Here is a 15127-nt window from a genome sequence, read left to right on the forward strand (position 1 = left end):
GTTAGCAGAGGTAAAGAGGGACAAAATAGCAGGTGATCATTTTAAAGAAGAACCTGTTGCAATCATAAAATATAATTATGTAACAATTACAATGTAAAAACAGCTAATATGTACTCAAGTATCTGGCAAATGTTGGGTTCGTATCTATCATTGCACCATGTTGACTGACTGCACCAGATTGATAGATTTTGGTGCAATTTCAGAGGCTGTTTTTAGGCACAGACACTGTATTCTGGTGCAAACAAGTGACACAAGTATAGACATTATGGTACAGATATTTGTCAAGAGGTGCTGTAGATTTTGGGGGATGGGGGGGGCTTAATAAAAAGGGTCAAAAATCACCTTTGCTTCAACTGGGAAGAAGGAAATAATCTTTTAAAATCTTAATTTTCTAAGATGTGTGGAAAAAATTAAAGACAGAAGCTGAATTCTTGCTATAAGCAATGGTACCAGTTGAGATAGAACTTGTCTCAGACACTTTTAATTAAAGTAGAAGTAAAGGCAGAACTTTTTTTTCTCATTTTGGCTAGAGTAAGGGAGGGTTATAACGCCTGTCAGTTTTCTTTTGGCCATCTGTGTCTCATTGCCTTCACTTCCTGTCTAATAGCTGAAACAGAAAGTGAGAGGAAATCCCTGAAAATTAGGAAAAACACCTTGGGGTCCCCAAGTCACCAGAACTAGTGTCACCATTGGAAGATTTCCCCTCTATTACTTCTGTGAGGACAAATCAAAATTTTCTTTTACTTTCACATTCAATAATAATGGTACACAGGTCAAATAAAGCGGGTTTATCTCCCTAACAGGGACACTAATAGCATTAAAAGCCCGACACGTGTTCTAATCCATCTCCACTTTATCCTGATTTAAAAAAAAAGTTTTGCCTTTAGTTCTAACTTAATTATTTTCTCTGTGTTACTGAAGGGTGACAGTCTACTGAATGTGTAGTCAGATAGACAGGCAGGAGGCATAGATGCTTGGTCAGAGAAAATGCTGGGTTTGGAGCAGGAATCTGGCAACAACAGAATCCAAGGATGTCCAAGTTGATAACAAAGAAAAATCTGAAAAGCATGAAGTAGACAGTAGGGTAGCAAGGTACACATTTAGTCAGACATTCATCCTAAGGCCGGGTTCACACATATGCAGGTTGTGGTTGAGGCATTTTCCCAATGCATTTTGCATTTTTATACACATGTTTTTGATGCGTTTTGCATTTTTGGGAGGTGTCTGTTGTCTTACAGAAGAAACCAGCAAAAATGAAGCACAAATGCATAAAAAATGCAAGCAATGCATTCTTGATGTGTTTCAGTTGCTTGTTCATTAAACTCTATGGAACCAAAAATGCAACTACAGGAGGGGGCAGAGACAAGACCAGTCACCCTGCACAAGGAGAGGGAGCAGCAGTGACCAGTCTTTATTACAGGAAGGTCTTGCACAGAGGGAAAGCTTCACACTGGATTACTACACAGATCTGGAAGAAATACACAAAGCACACCAAGATGCAAGTAAAAACACTAATGACTCTTGTATTTAGACAGTTTGCTTATCCCAGCTTGGAGTACAGGATTTCAATGGCCATCCAAAGGAGGAGGGAAACACATCACGTTTTGCACATCTGAGCCATGTGCTTGTATTGACATTTTCCTGTAGAGGATAAGTAGAATAAACTGAGGTGAACATGTTTCACTTGCTTAGCACAGTGTTCAGCAAAAAAAGAGCAAAAGTTGCATACCTCCTTTGTAGTTCATGGAAGGCCTTCATTTTTTAAGTTTTACAGAATGACACAGTTTCTCTACAATTTCTTGTTCTTTAAAGCTGAGGTTTTATCTGTTTAAATTTTGCCTTCCCTGGTTTCCCCCTCCCCTGATCATCAGATTTTTAAAAATTTCATTGCATACCTTATTTTTGACACAGTGATTTCATTAGTGAGTAGCTGTGCTTCTCTATGCAATGCAGGAACATTATGGCTGGTGGGAGGGGCCAGCAGAGCACCCTGTCTCAGTACTCCCTTCAAGAGTTCTCAGCCCTGATACAAGCAGTGGGTTGGCTCTTGGAATGAGTTATGCAAATATTAAAGCACCTTCATGGAGGGTGTCAGTCTGGAGGACTTCCGAGGCAGAATATATTTGCATGCAGACAATCCTTACATGTGATGCTGAGCCTCCATGTTTGAGAGAACTGAACACCAATGAATGAAAGGGGCAGGCCAGGGAAAGTCAGACTGGAGAGAAAAGAACTAGATGATACTGTATGTCTTCAAGTCATAGAAATGAGGTGGGCTCTGTATGTCTTGCTGGAGTGAAAGCAATTTTAGTAAAGGAGATGAAACTGTGCAAGACAGAGGGTGAAGCTGGGCATACACTAGTAGAATTTTGTGTAACGCCCTCCAGGTTAGTCAGATAGTTTTTATTAGATAGAGGCTGAGTAGCAGCCTGTAGACTGGGGTAGTGAGGTTACCTCAGGACAGGCTGTGAGGTTCTAACAGGTCAGGGCTTCTGGAGCCCTCCCACACTTCCAGAAACTTAGAGAACTTTCTGGAAGCGGGACAAGGGAGAGGAGGCCCAGATCTGCAAGTTTGAGGGACCTTGACCAATTCTCTGACAGGAGGCTAGGTATGGTGATCAAGGCAACCCTTAAAAGTGGCAGAGTCTGTGCAGCAGGGCAGTGTCAGGAGGAAGATAGATTGAAGAAGGCTGGAGCCAAGGAGGGGAGCCTACCTACAGGCAGGTTGCTGGAAAAGAGGATCTCCACTGCCTCAACATCTCCCAGGGAGGAGCAGGGAAGGAGCTAGCCCAGTGCAATGCCTGAAGGCAGCCACCAATCCACCAAGCTAACAGGAGAGGTCAGTGTGAGTACTTTTACACCCCCTGGGCCAGATAAGGGGAGAGGGCAGTCAGGTGCAAGACCCAACTAGCATCTCATCTGAGGAGTAATCATCCAGGGTCTGAGGAGGTACACTAGGAAGAGCTCTTCAAGGAAAGAGACTGTTGCTATCCACATTTTTGTCCATAGTTGCTAAGGAGATCGTCCTCACGTTTTGCAGTTCCTTGGGCATCCCATATACCCCTAGACCCCATCCAAGTTCATAATCCATTAATAAAATCACAAAAACAAGCTCAAGGACTGTTTTTTGACTCCAGTGTGCAAGGTGTGGATAATGTGTGTTGCCTGGCCCTGCAGAGCATAGGGGGACTCAAATCAAATCCAGTGTCCCCCTAGGAAGGTTGTGATACATTTGTTCAACATTTTCTATCGTAAGAACGTTGTAAGAATGTTCATTACTTTTTCTAATCAATAATGGGATCAAATCAATATCCATTTTCAACCACAGTGACAAGAAAATGAGCAGGAAGGATTTTTTTTTCAAATGTACAAATTTGTTTGTGGTTTTCATTTGATAAAGTCCATTCATTCCAAAATCAAATGTTAAAAGGAAATGAAATATTAAGCTACTTTTGAACGACATTTGAATGTTCTGAGAATTTCTGGCAGAATTTTCATTAAAAATTCTGCAAGTGCATTCCCAGCTTAATGCTGGACTTCACCTTTAAAAAAGGACTCCGGTATTGGCAAAACATCATGCATTAATGCACCCCCCTACGCAAACCACTAAACCGTTAACATTTTGAAAATCCTTATCAATTAGGAGAAAAGTCTAATTGAATTTTCATGACCTCATCTCTGTAATTCAAAAGATTACAGCATCTGCTCTGCCAAGGAGGTGTAACAGCAGGGATTACATCATTTCTCTCTCTGCAGTAAAAGGAAACTAGAGTTCCCATCAACCACAGGGATTTTTAGTGAATGTGGGCGGGTAGGGCTGTACATGAATGTGTCTGAAAGTCTCAGTCCACCCACCACTGCAAGTGGGGGCTGAATTACATCACTGCTTCCTGGGAAAAGAACTACGGAAGGGATGTGCCAAGACAAGTGATTGGGGTGAATAGCAGGCATAGCAGCCACTGATCTTACAGGAAACCAAAGAGAATTAACAGTTTGATTTGAAAATGAATAGGATATTTCAGAGCAACTACTGAGTGAATCAGAAGATGGATGACATAATGAAGGTAGGAACTCCACAACAACAAAGTTGTTAAGAAGTTTTTGCCCAGAATTCTCCTTTAAATGTCTAATTTACAGCCATTTACACTATAGGAAATGAGCTAAGGCATTTTGTAGATGGAAGTGGCAATGGCTATAGGGGATGACATTGTATATTATGACAGGTGTCATGAACATAATGTGGGACATCATAAGTTGTATTTCCCAGTAGTTTGTGGGACAATATTAATCCAAACTGCATCCAAGCCAAAGTAGCAAAAGTGCTTTAAAGAAGATGTAAACCCACTATTTCATATTCCTGATATCTGCCTGCTGTACCATGTCCCTGTACAAAAAAGTATACCGTTCTCTTTGTATTGCTTCCTTTGTGTGATACACCTGGTTTTCCTGCCAGCCCCTCTTTTCTATTAAAACTGGCCACACTAGGCAGGAGTGGGTAGCGTGGTCAGTTTTCTAGCTGTGCTGAGAACTCAGCTAGCTCTCCTTCAACGATCAGACTTCTGCTAATATGGCCCCCCCCTCTTGCACAGCCATTCACTGGGAAGACCAGTATACAGCTGTTTCTCCTCCCCCATCTCCTTTTGCAGTTGAAAACAGACGGAATGTGATCACTTATAAAAAAAAGGGGAAAAAAAGTATTTATAATGTTCTTTATATCTATACACAAATGTTTTGCCTTTAATTTCAATTTTAAACGGCATGGGTTGTTTTACAAGATGAGGGTTTGGATATACTTTAACAAATTTTACTGGCAGAAAAAGATGGAAATGTAATGACCTGTGTTCTGCTTTAAATACTGGAGCAGAAAGATGATGCATTTTTTTGTGTGAATCTTTGAAGTGAAATTATTAATGTAAATTTGTGACTGACAGTGAGTGATGATTCTTTTGAAGTTTGTTTGTGTCTCCAATAAGTAAATGCCTGTGATCTTGTAAAAAGACCCTCGGTGCTGTCATTTGATGTAATGGAATAGGTTTTAATCCAGATCTGGTGCTCTTTGGTGTATCCTGGGATGGATTCTGCATTCTTGTTGTGATAATGTCACTTTTGTTGTATGTAGGGTGCAGCAAAAAGTTAAACATCAAAGCTTCAGTTACACCAATCACTGTTTAACCCACCAAAACTGTTTAACTGCATGTGAAATTGATCATAAAATGTTGATCTACTCACTTCAATAGTTTTCTTAGTTTTTTTTAAAATGTATTTAGTGATTTAAAGTGACGTGTTATCATGTGGTCAAGTGACACTAAACCAGTGGTGGTCAACCTTCTTGACGTGGGTGGACTGCAAGTGCAGCCCTTAACATCACTAAAGGGCCGCACATAACATGCAGTGAATGTAATGCTACATAAAGCTCTCAGACATGAAACTGGAAAATATGGGCATGCTACAAATGATGGTTGAAGCCTGTAAACAGGCTATTGAGGTTTGGGAGACTGGAGATCCATAGGCTAGAGACACATTGCATGAGACTGCTAGAGATCACTGCTGTAGCGACCTGCCCTAGGCTTGCTAAATTTCGTTTTTTCGTTTGTACTCAGTGGAGCAGCAATTTATCAGGTCTTGTCAAGTCTATCCCTAAACCTGGTGGTTGATAGCTCCTGCCTGCCTCTGGAAGAAGCTTCCAGAAGTAGAATAGGAGGGTCAGCCACTGAATTTTTAATATTTATCTGACTTCAGCCAATCCTTGGCAGGGGGTCCCCAGAAGGTGGCTGGGCAGAAGATAAATGTTTAGGAGGCTTGTTCCCTGGGGTCTTCTCCTAGGGCTGCTGCCCCTGGGAGGCAGCATGTGTACCTGAAGAGCTGTTGGTAGGTCGCAGTATGATGCTTGGCTGAGGGCCTGGAGGAACCCGTATTCTAAGAAATTTGCTGGAGGACACTCCCGCAAGTTGTTCGGCTGGAGAAGGTCTCTTTTTCAAGTATCCTGCACCCTCATCGATCTCTTCTGTTTAAGTACCGCAACTGTATTTGCCAGTGTGCTTGGAGCTGGTGACTGTGCCTGGCAGTCTCTGAACAGGTAAGGGACACCTGGGTCATTTCCATCAGCCCCTTCACGGGTGAGCGCTACACTGCTATTACAGCCCTTTACAATTCAGTGTTACTAAATTTGTGTTCCCTACATTCCTCTTAAAAATTGTTTGTGCCACATTTGGGATTTCTCTGAGCAAGGCCCATTATAAAAGATCATAAGGATAAAAAAAACAAAACAGTGAAAAAGGATGGGTAGCACAGAAAAAAAGTAAGATAGTGGGAAAGAAAAAAAAGCCATTTAACTACTAGAACCCAGTCTAGAAATAGCTTACCTTTACTGGCCTGATCAAGCACCCAGGCAAGGTAAAACAGACCACTATTTGCAGGGGCCCCAAAGGCAACACTATAAGTGGCAGAGGGCCACATGTAGTGCTCGTATCCCATGCTGGGCACCAGGGCACTGAACAATATTTTATTTTGCAAAAATAATCCATACACACTCATGATATAGGCACAAGTGCTTCATTATTTTGGTGCTTGTGATTGGAAATTAATAGAAACTGTTGCATTTTTAAAGTGATTTGGTGCTGCAACACAGAGAACCTGTTTAATGGCATTGACTGTTGTTTTGTCACATGAAAAATGTGCCAATATTTACACTAAGAGATTCACATTTGTCTCTATGTTTACCCTATGTGTGGTTTGTATGTGGCTGACATCTTACCAGTTTAATTTTTTGCAATCTCCCTCTCCCCCCAACAATTATTCCTTAAAAGTTACAATACATACATTTTTGTTCTGATGCTTTCAGTCTGGTCACAATGGGCTGGCTCTCACTTCTCCTCTTCGTCTTCCAGCGATGGATGGGTCCTGAATACTGAAGAGAACGGTGGCACATAATGTGGCTTTGTTGTTCACAACTTTCTCCTGTGTGTCAGAGGGTGAGTTATTGATGTCTTACGTCCACCAGAAGTGGGTTGAATGACTTTGGGAATCATTCAATCAGGAAGAGAACTGGCATTGGACCATGGACCTTGAAGGCATAAAGGACTTGGAGGACATGGAGGACACTAGACATGGAGAGGGTGAGTATTAATTTGCAAATGTATTTATTTTTAAATGTTGGTGGTGGGGGGGGTGGAATTTAAAAAAGAAACCGGAACTATGCTTTAATCAAGGAGGCTGAGTGACTGAAGTAAAATACAGATCTCCTGCTACAAATTGCTGTATTGAATACAACAAAAAGAGCAAGCCTGTAAAATTTGAAAGTAATACAACAAAATACACAATAATGTCTAATTTGCCCATTGAAAATACACCGTGGCATATGAAAACGTGGGATGCTTACAAGTCGGTTTTTATAACAGCCCAGTTTTTATAACCGCTCTCTGATTCTTTAATTTAGTTACACAGTCAGTCTGAAAAAAGACACGAGTCCATCCGATTTGACCAATTGCTATGCAGAGTGTCTGGTTTGTGCACTTCGTATAGTAAGATGAACCTCCCCCACCACTGATCCCAATCTACCCAGTTTATTGTGACAACTGAATCATAGTGCACATGCACAGATATGCAGGGGTTGGCCAACTTAATATCCTGCTGTATAAAATGCTTGTGATCTGCACCAACAACATGGTGTATAGGTTGGACCTGTTCCTTTGTTTGGAGTATGAACCTTTCATACTTTAGTGATCAGTTGTGGCATCTGTAATCTGCATAGCAGTTCTCCCCACTCCAGTCTAATTTCACTTAGTAAATCAGGCCCATTGACTGAGATTAATATTTAATTGGGCATGACCATTTCAACTGGACAGATGGGTCAGGTAAACAGTAATGGACTCCCATTTTCTTACCAGTATGCCTTAAAACAAAGAATCTGCTTAATCTGTCTAGGTTGCATTACGTCGCTGGTACTTATGCCTTCCCATGTTATAATTCTGCTTGTCACAGTGTTCCTGTGCATTGATTTACTGTCATTGGTTTCACACAGAAATCGGGGTTGATTGGAATAAGATCATCACCCATGTACAAAGCAGACAAAGAGAAGCAATTTCAGATGAATACCTTGTCATTATTGCCTTTTTGGAGCTTGTTACATTAGCAGAGGTAAAAATGTTAATACAGGCTGTCTGAGAATAGCTTCGCCCAAGGGCTGAATGGAGATAGATAATTACAAAGTTTAGCATCCAAAATGATTCCAGTACCATGATGATCTAAAACTGAACTCTAGCTAAACAGCTAAAACATATATATAATACGAATCAACCATAACATTATGACCACCCACCATAACACGACCATCCACATTGAGCAGGACCCCTTTTGACCAAAATAGCCCTGACCCATCGAGGTGTAGACCACATTAAACCTCTGAAGATATGCTCTGGTATCTTGCTCCAAGCCATCTGCATCATATTCTTTAAAGTGTTACTAAACCCACAACAGTAAAATGTGTCTGTATATACAGTAAAGCATGCTTGTTATACTCACTGTGAAACCTAAGGGCTTAAACCTCTGCATTGTCTTTAATAAGGCTGTTTGATCCTGACTTCTCTGATCCTCCTCTTCTTCCAGTGTCCCCCTCTTATCTCCTGATAAGACATATTATGTGGAGACACTGTGCACATGCTCAGTTTGGTATGTATTGCTAGAGAGGCTTTTTTTTCTTGGGAGAGGGCATGTGATCAGCACAGGGCCAATCGACACTGTCCAGACAAAGGTCAGGGGTTTTGCATCCTCCTAGAGAAGAAAGAAAACGTCTGCTACAAGCTGTAACCAGTGCTCTGCTGGATACTGATTGAAGTCACAAGACTGCTCTAACTGCTGATGAGAAAAGGTATTTAGCATTTTATATTTACTAAAATAATTGCACTTCCATGTTCTGTGTACTGTGGGAGACTAGATATAGTGAATGCAGAATCCTTGGTTTAGTAACACTTTAAGTCCCGTAAGTTGCAAGGTGGGGCCTCCATGAACTGGACTTATTTTTCCAGTACATCCCACAGATGCTCAATGGGATTAAGATCTGGAGAATTTGGAGGCCAAGTGAACACCTCAAAGGCACCTATTGCTGTTGCTTTTTTGGTCCAGTTCTGATGCTCACTTACCCATTGTGTGCACTTTTGCTGTGCACTCGGGTCAGCTTGGGCACCCTGACTGGTATACGCAGCCCCATATGCAGCAAACTGTGATGCACTGTGTTTTTTTACACCTTTCTATAAGAACCATCATTAATGTTTTTCAGCAATTTGAGCTTCAGTATCTCTTTTATCAGATGGGACTACATGGGCCAACCTTTGCTTACCACATGCATCAATGAGCCTTGGCCACCCATGACCCTGTTTCACTGGTTTTCCTTCCTTGGATCACTTTTGGCATGTCCTTATCACCACAGACAAGGAACATCCCTCAAGAGATGCAGTTCTGGAGATGCTCTAACACAGTTGTACAACCATTACTATTTTGCCCTTGTCAAAGTCACTCATATCATTACGCTTGTACATTTTTTCTGCTTTCAATACATCAACTTCAGAGACAACATGTTCACTTGCTGCCTAATATATCCCACCTACTTTCAGATGTCATTGTAACTAGATAATCCATGTTATTTACTATACCTGTTAATGGTCATAATGCTATGGCTGATCGGTTTATATGTATATACAGTATATATATATAGAGAGAGAGAGAGAGAGACGAAGGCAGAAAGATTGAGATTATAACAACTAGCCTTTTCGAGAGCAAATGTCCCTCTCCAATGGGAGTAACAAAACATGAATCGAAATTTGGAAGGTCCCAGCTGAATCAGTTGAATTTCGATCCATCTTTGGCCAGCTTAGTAAACTAAAATATAATAAATGTTTGCTTTTGTGTTTAATAGCCCCTTAAATTGGTTGTAAAATGAACAAAGTACATCCTTCTATAGTCTGCACTAGTCTCAATCCAAAGCTGGATGTGCATGTTTCACTATAAGACTGTGTAGGGAGGGGTGTCCCACTTCTGAGCCTCTCTGTTGGTCCATTAATGATGGGCGACCTTATTGATCAATGCTTTAAGGAAAAGTCAAAATTTGCAAGTAACTTCAGCTGCATTTATCCCTAGATCTATTGATTGGTCTGACATCTCGCAAGATAACCTCTGACGCAAGATAACCTTGACATCATACAAGATAACCTCTGCTTATCATGTTTTTTCATATGTCAGTTAATGACAGGTTTGCTTTAATGGTTTTTAAAACATAACGTGACTGTTTTTTACAATTGCTTGAAGTTCTTCAGGCTCTGAGTAACCTCTCCATTATACTTTGCAGAATGTCAGCAGCTGTGGTACCACCGACCAACCAGTACACTGGGGAACTGGTATGGTTCCCTGTGTGGAGTTGGCTTTCGGATTTGAAAGAGGGTGATATGTTGATCCAAGGTCTTTGTTGGGGTATGTAGTGATGGAGTCCTGTTAAAGTTGATCTAAATTCAGTCACTGAACTCCTTTAGGTTTTCTCCTGGTGAATAAAACAAATAGCCACACCAAGACACTGTGGAGTTTATTTACTAAAGCTGGAGGGTGCAGAACCAGGCTCACTTCTGCATGGAAACCAATCAACTACTAACCTCAGCTTGTTCCATTAAGCTTTGGCAATAAAACCTGGAAGTTGATTGGTTTCTATTAGTCCACAATAGCCACCGGAACAAACACAGTAAGGATAAACCTCCCCAGCGTGGACACAGACAGTGATACAGAACTGACAATTGTTCACATCTTTCCTCACTCTATCCAATACTAAAAAAAAGTTGGCTTTAGATAACTTTAAAGCTGATATAACATATCCTCATTAATTCAGCTCTGAAATCATTAAAGCATCATTGAATGTATTTTAAATGCAAGTAATGTAAGGGTCTGAATTTGACCTGGTATCAACTTCTGCAAATGCCCTGTACAGCAGGGCTGGAATGTGAGAAAAAGAAGCAGCAGAAAGAGCCAATCAGTTCATCTGCTGACCAGAAGCATGCTGATAGAAGGAGAAAGCAGATTGATAGTGAGATGAGTTCATCACTGTGCTGCTTCTCCATTCACTGTCCAGTCACAGGCTTGGATGGGTCCAAGATGACCCGATCTCAGAAAAAGTGGCCTGAATGATGCTGACCATCAGACTGAGGTCCTCTAATGGCAGTAACAAAGAAAATCTCTGGATTGAAGCTGAAAATTGCAGCAAAAGCTGTGTTTTATTATTTTATCTGTTAAAGCCTCATTCACACAAGCCCTGAGGCCCATAGTCTGTGAATGGGTCATGTGCTTATGTGGCTTGAAGCAGCAAGTGTTGCGTACAGGCAGCCCATTCAAGTGTATGGGGACGCAGCAGAAGCATGGACACATCCAACTGTCCCAATATGACAGGCACGTGGAAGCAAGTGAGGGCTCCTGAATGCAAACAGCGTATGTTCTGGGCTGCACAACTGTATTTACACACCTGTCAAATTGGGATGTGTCCATGCAGCTGCAGCATCCCGATTGACCTGAATGGGCTGTCTGAGCACAGCACCAAACATATGCAGCCCATTCAAGTACTATAGGTCTCAGTTCCTCTGTGAATGGGGGTCTGATGTGTTATCCACTTTTATTGATGCTGGCTTTAAAGAAAAATATAGTCATACTTAACATAATACTCAGTAATTGTGCTATCCATGGTTCTGAAATGTTTTTGGATAATAGAAAGAGATCTAGAAAGAACAAAATACTTTTGATAGAAAAAAATGGAAAACAGAGAAAAAGAAATGAGAAAGATTGAGAGAAGAACAGAGAAAGGGGGGATATGGTTTGTTGGTGAAGAAGCATTGAACACTGAGAGGCTGGCTTGCCTAGACCAGTTTACCAACCATACTAAAAAGTATAGGCAAACATCCAACACACCATCCAGCATGCCATGTGCCTTACTGCTTTCCATTCACGGTCTAGAAGCATTCATCACTGAGAGCTTGGTGTCTGAGATATCTCCAGTTACTGTACAAGCCACATACACTAAATGATAGAAGCTGACTTCATACATCCATACTACTATCACACCACACATGACAATGAGCTTCCTGCCTTGTGTGCATTAACTCCTTATCTCCCATAGCTTGCCTATGAATAAGAAAGCATCACGCACACCGGTTACTGTGTAATGGTTTGACACTTCCAAAAAATGTTATGACCTTTATATAGCAGGGCAAAGAGAGATGTGAAAAACACACATTAGCTTATCAATCAGAATTAGATTTTCTTTGATCTGGGTATTCTTAACTGGTGAAATCTAGATAGTTGCTTTGGGTTACAGCCCTTTGCGTTATTCTTAAAAAATTAAGTCAAATAAGCCCTAATGTTGTGCTATAGGATGATGTTTACAGAATGATTTTTTTTTCTAACAGAAGATTATTGCATTATTACCTGTACTTTTAGCACTTATAAGTATACCTTGCATGATTGTCACATATTTTAACAGTCTTTTAAATCTGGATTATCTATGAGTACATGTATATAGGACTCTGTCTGCTTTTCTATCTACTGTATCTATCTATCTATCTATCTATCTATCTATCTATCTATCTATCTATCTATCATTCTTATATCTATCTCTCATTATACTGTCTCTCTCTTTATCTATCTATCTATTATTCTGATATCCATCTCTCATTATACTGTCTCTCTCTCTATCTATCTATCTATTTATCATTCTTATATCCATCTCTCATTATACTGTCTCTCTCTCTCTATCTATCTATCTATCTATCTATCTATCTATCTATCTATCTATCTATCCTCCTCATTCTATCTACCTATCTCTCATTCTATTTATCAGTCTTTTATTCTGTCTGTCTGTAACTTTTTCTTTACTTATGTGTGTTTAGGACATGATGTGTACAACACTTGAAAATATTAATGATGTAATTGTATTAGAAATTCTCTTCCTCACCCAACTAGCACATTCACCCTCCAATGCCTTTAAGTCAAGCACCCCATTGCCCATAAACCATGGATCCTATTTATCTTTACAGAACTTGCCCAGAACAGTGGGGATTTGCTGAAATATTCCAATGCTTTTCTTTTATTTTTCATCAGTGATCTTCCATATGTGTCTTGCAATTATTCATATTCAGAGATAAATTGTCATATAACTGCACCAAAATCAGTAGTATTGTGCATGAAACTCTCTCCTTCGTACCCAGTGCACTCCAGGGAACACTGGAGTATGGAGGTAAAAGGTGCACAGCTAAGAAAATTATACTTTACAGAGGTGGAATGAACAGTACGCTCATAAGACAATCTTTTGAAGTGGTATTCATATTAGATTTTGTTAACTCTTAGAGCTACAGATTGCTCTACTATGTTCAGCACTTTTTTAGTCTTGCCACAATAGTAGCTATATTATATACACCAGGTATAGTTAGAGGTTCTATGGGTGCAAGTCAGAGGGACAGATATCATTATGTACTTACCCTCGAATGGCATTTAAATCCAAAATAGACCACCACGATAGTTGGAGTCAAGACAATGGTGAATATGACCGCCAGGACTAAGGAGTTAACTAAAAACGCCAAAAAGTTAGCTCCAGAGACAAATACTGTCCAAATCCAGCAACCCCACCTGCTCCGGGACTCCATGGGCAGGAGTTGGTCATCCATGTTGTATGGAGGGAGGCTTGGGATCATTCGAGAGGTATCTGATATACTGTCCACATCAAAGTCTTCAATCTCTTGGTCAGACATTTTCAGATGTTCAATCCTTAAAATCGTCCAGGCAGGGCTGCAAAACTCTTTGGTGAAAGTGTTATTTCAGTTTGTTAAGTTGCTTGCTCTTCACACTTTCACTTGACTGCTGTAAATGCAAAGTGCAAGCTCTCTGAGCTGGTCCAAATTCTTTGTAAAGTAGAGATGCCCTTTAAATATTGAGCCCCTTGGATCTCCAGCTTTTCTACACTGGAACTACTTGAAAGATGCTTTTGTTCTCACATCGTTGGGGGTGATCCTTAGAGTGGCAGATGTGAAAAGTTGTGCAGGTAGGGTGCTCATAATGGTCTTGGAGGAGAAGCTGTATATAGATGTAATACTTGATAAGCTCTTCTTTTAGCAGCTGGCTGATTCTGAGCTTGATGTTTCTCTATTCACAGCTCAAGCTTTGTGATCCTGCTTGGAAGAACTGTCTATTGCTAGTAGCCAATGGGCTGCTACCGGAGCCACAGCAGCTGCCTCTCTGCTTAGCATGCATGCAGCTAGCTCATCTACACCTGGGTCTTGCTCCGTCACTTTGGGTTATTCCAAGCTGCAGCTAATGTCATTATCGCTTGCACCAATTCTGACTTTTGTCACACTTCCCCGCCGGGAGGGGGGGTAATGAAGTCTTGTGCTGATCGATCTAAGAGTGCGCCTTATAGGTGTTGAAGTGTGGGTGTCAATCTGAGTGTGTTTCTGACAGAGGCAAATCGAACACGACATGACTTGTCTAGAAGCGTGTAAGGGAAAAGCTTGCACGAGGATGGTTCAATGAGAGATTGTAAGCTCTTTCAAGCAGAAATCTTTTCAGCTGTCAGAGATGCTCAAAGCTGATTCTTTTAATGAACCCTGATCTCCAACTGTTCAACTGTACTAGTCAAGAATTGTTTTCTAAAGCGTTCTGTAAAGCAAGGTTAAATAAAAGACATAAGTTCATTAATTTCCACATAATTTAATTAAGATGGACCAGAAGAAGACAAAACAACGATTCTAGTGAGACATCAGCCAATTTATCTTCAGTGCTGGGGAATAAATAGTTTTTGATTTTAACATCAGTCACAACTCTTTACATCATTTGCCAACAAGAAGCTACAGAGGTCACAATTGCCACTGTGCTTTTGCTCTCAAAGGCCATATAGCCTCCTGCTTTATAATAATAAACTTACCCCAGGCACCCTAAAAATTTACCAGGTGAATGAACAGGCCGGTCATTCAACTTTTCTGATATCTGCTTTCCGCCAGGGCAAGCGCAGATGTCTAGTGGGCAGACGTGCACTGTGCACTCCTCACATTGGCTAACACAGCTGTATAGCACACGTCCTATTACTACAGGCAGATACATACAGTTGTGCTCA

The 15127-nt window shown here is 40.8% G+C and overlaps 1 protein-coding gene across 1 annotated transcript in view; it reads right to left on the reverse strand.

Annotated features, from left to right (window-relative positions):
• The window catches only part of TMEM278 (transmembrane protein 278), a 133536-nt gene extending 119028 nt beyond the window's left edge, over positions 1-14508 (reverse strand). The window contains exon 1 of the mRNA XM_089652557.1: positions 13500-14508. Within this exon, the coding sequence (XP_089508683.1) occupies positions 13500-13769 (270 nt within the window). The 5' untranslated portion in view covers positions 13770-14508. The remainder of the gene's footprint in view (positions 1-13499) is intronic.
• Positions 14509-15127: the final 619 nt, after the last annotated feature.

Source organism: Staurois parvus, unplaced genomic scaffold (genome assembly GCF_062004578.1).
Source record: "Staurois parvus isolate SC_StPar_1 unplaced genomic scaffold, SC_StPar_1.0 ptg000686l, whole genome shotgun sequence".
Classification (NCBI taxonomy): Eukaryota; Metazoa; Chordata; class Amphibia; order Anura; family Ranidae; genus Staurois; species Staurois parvus.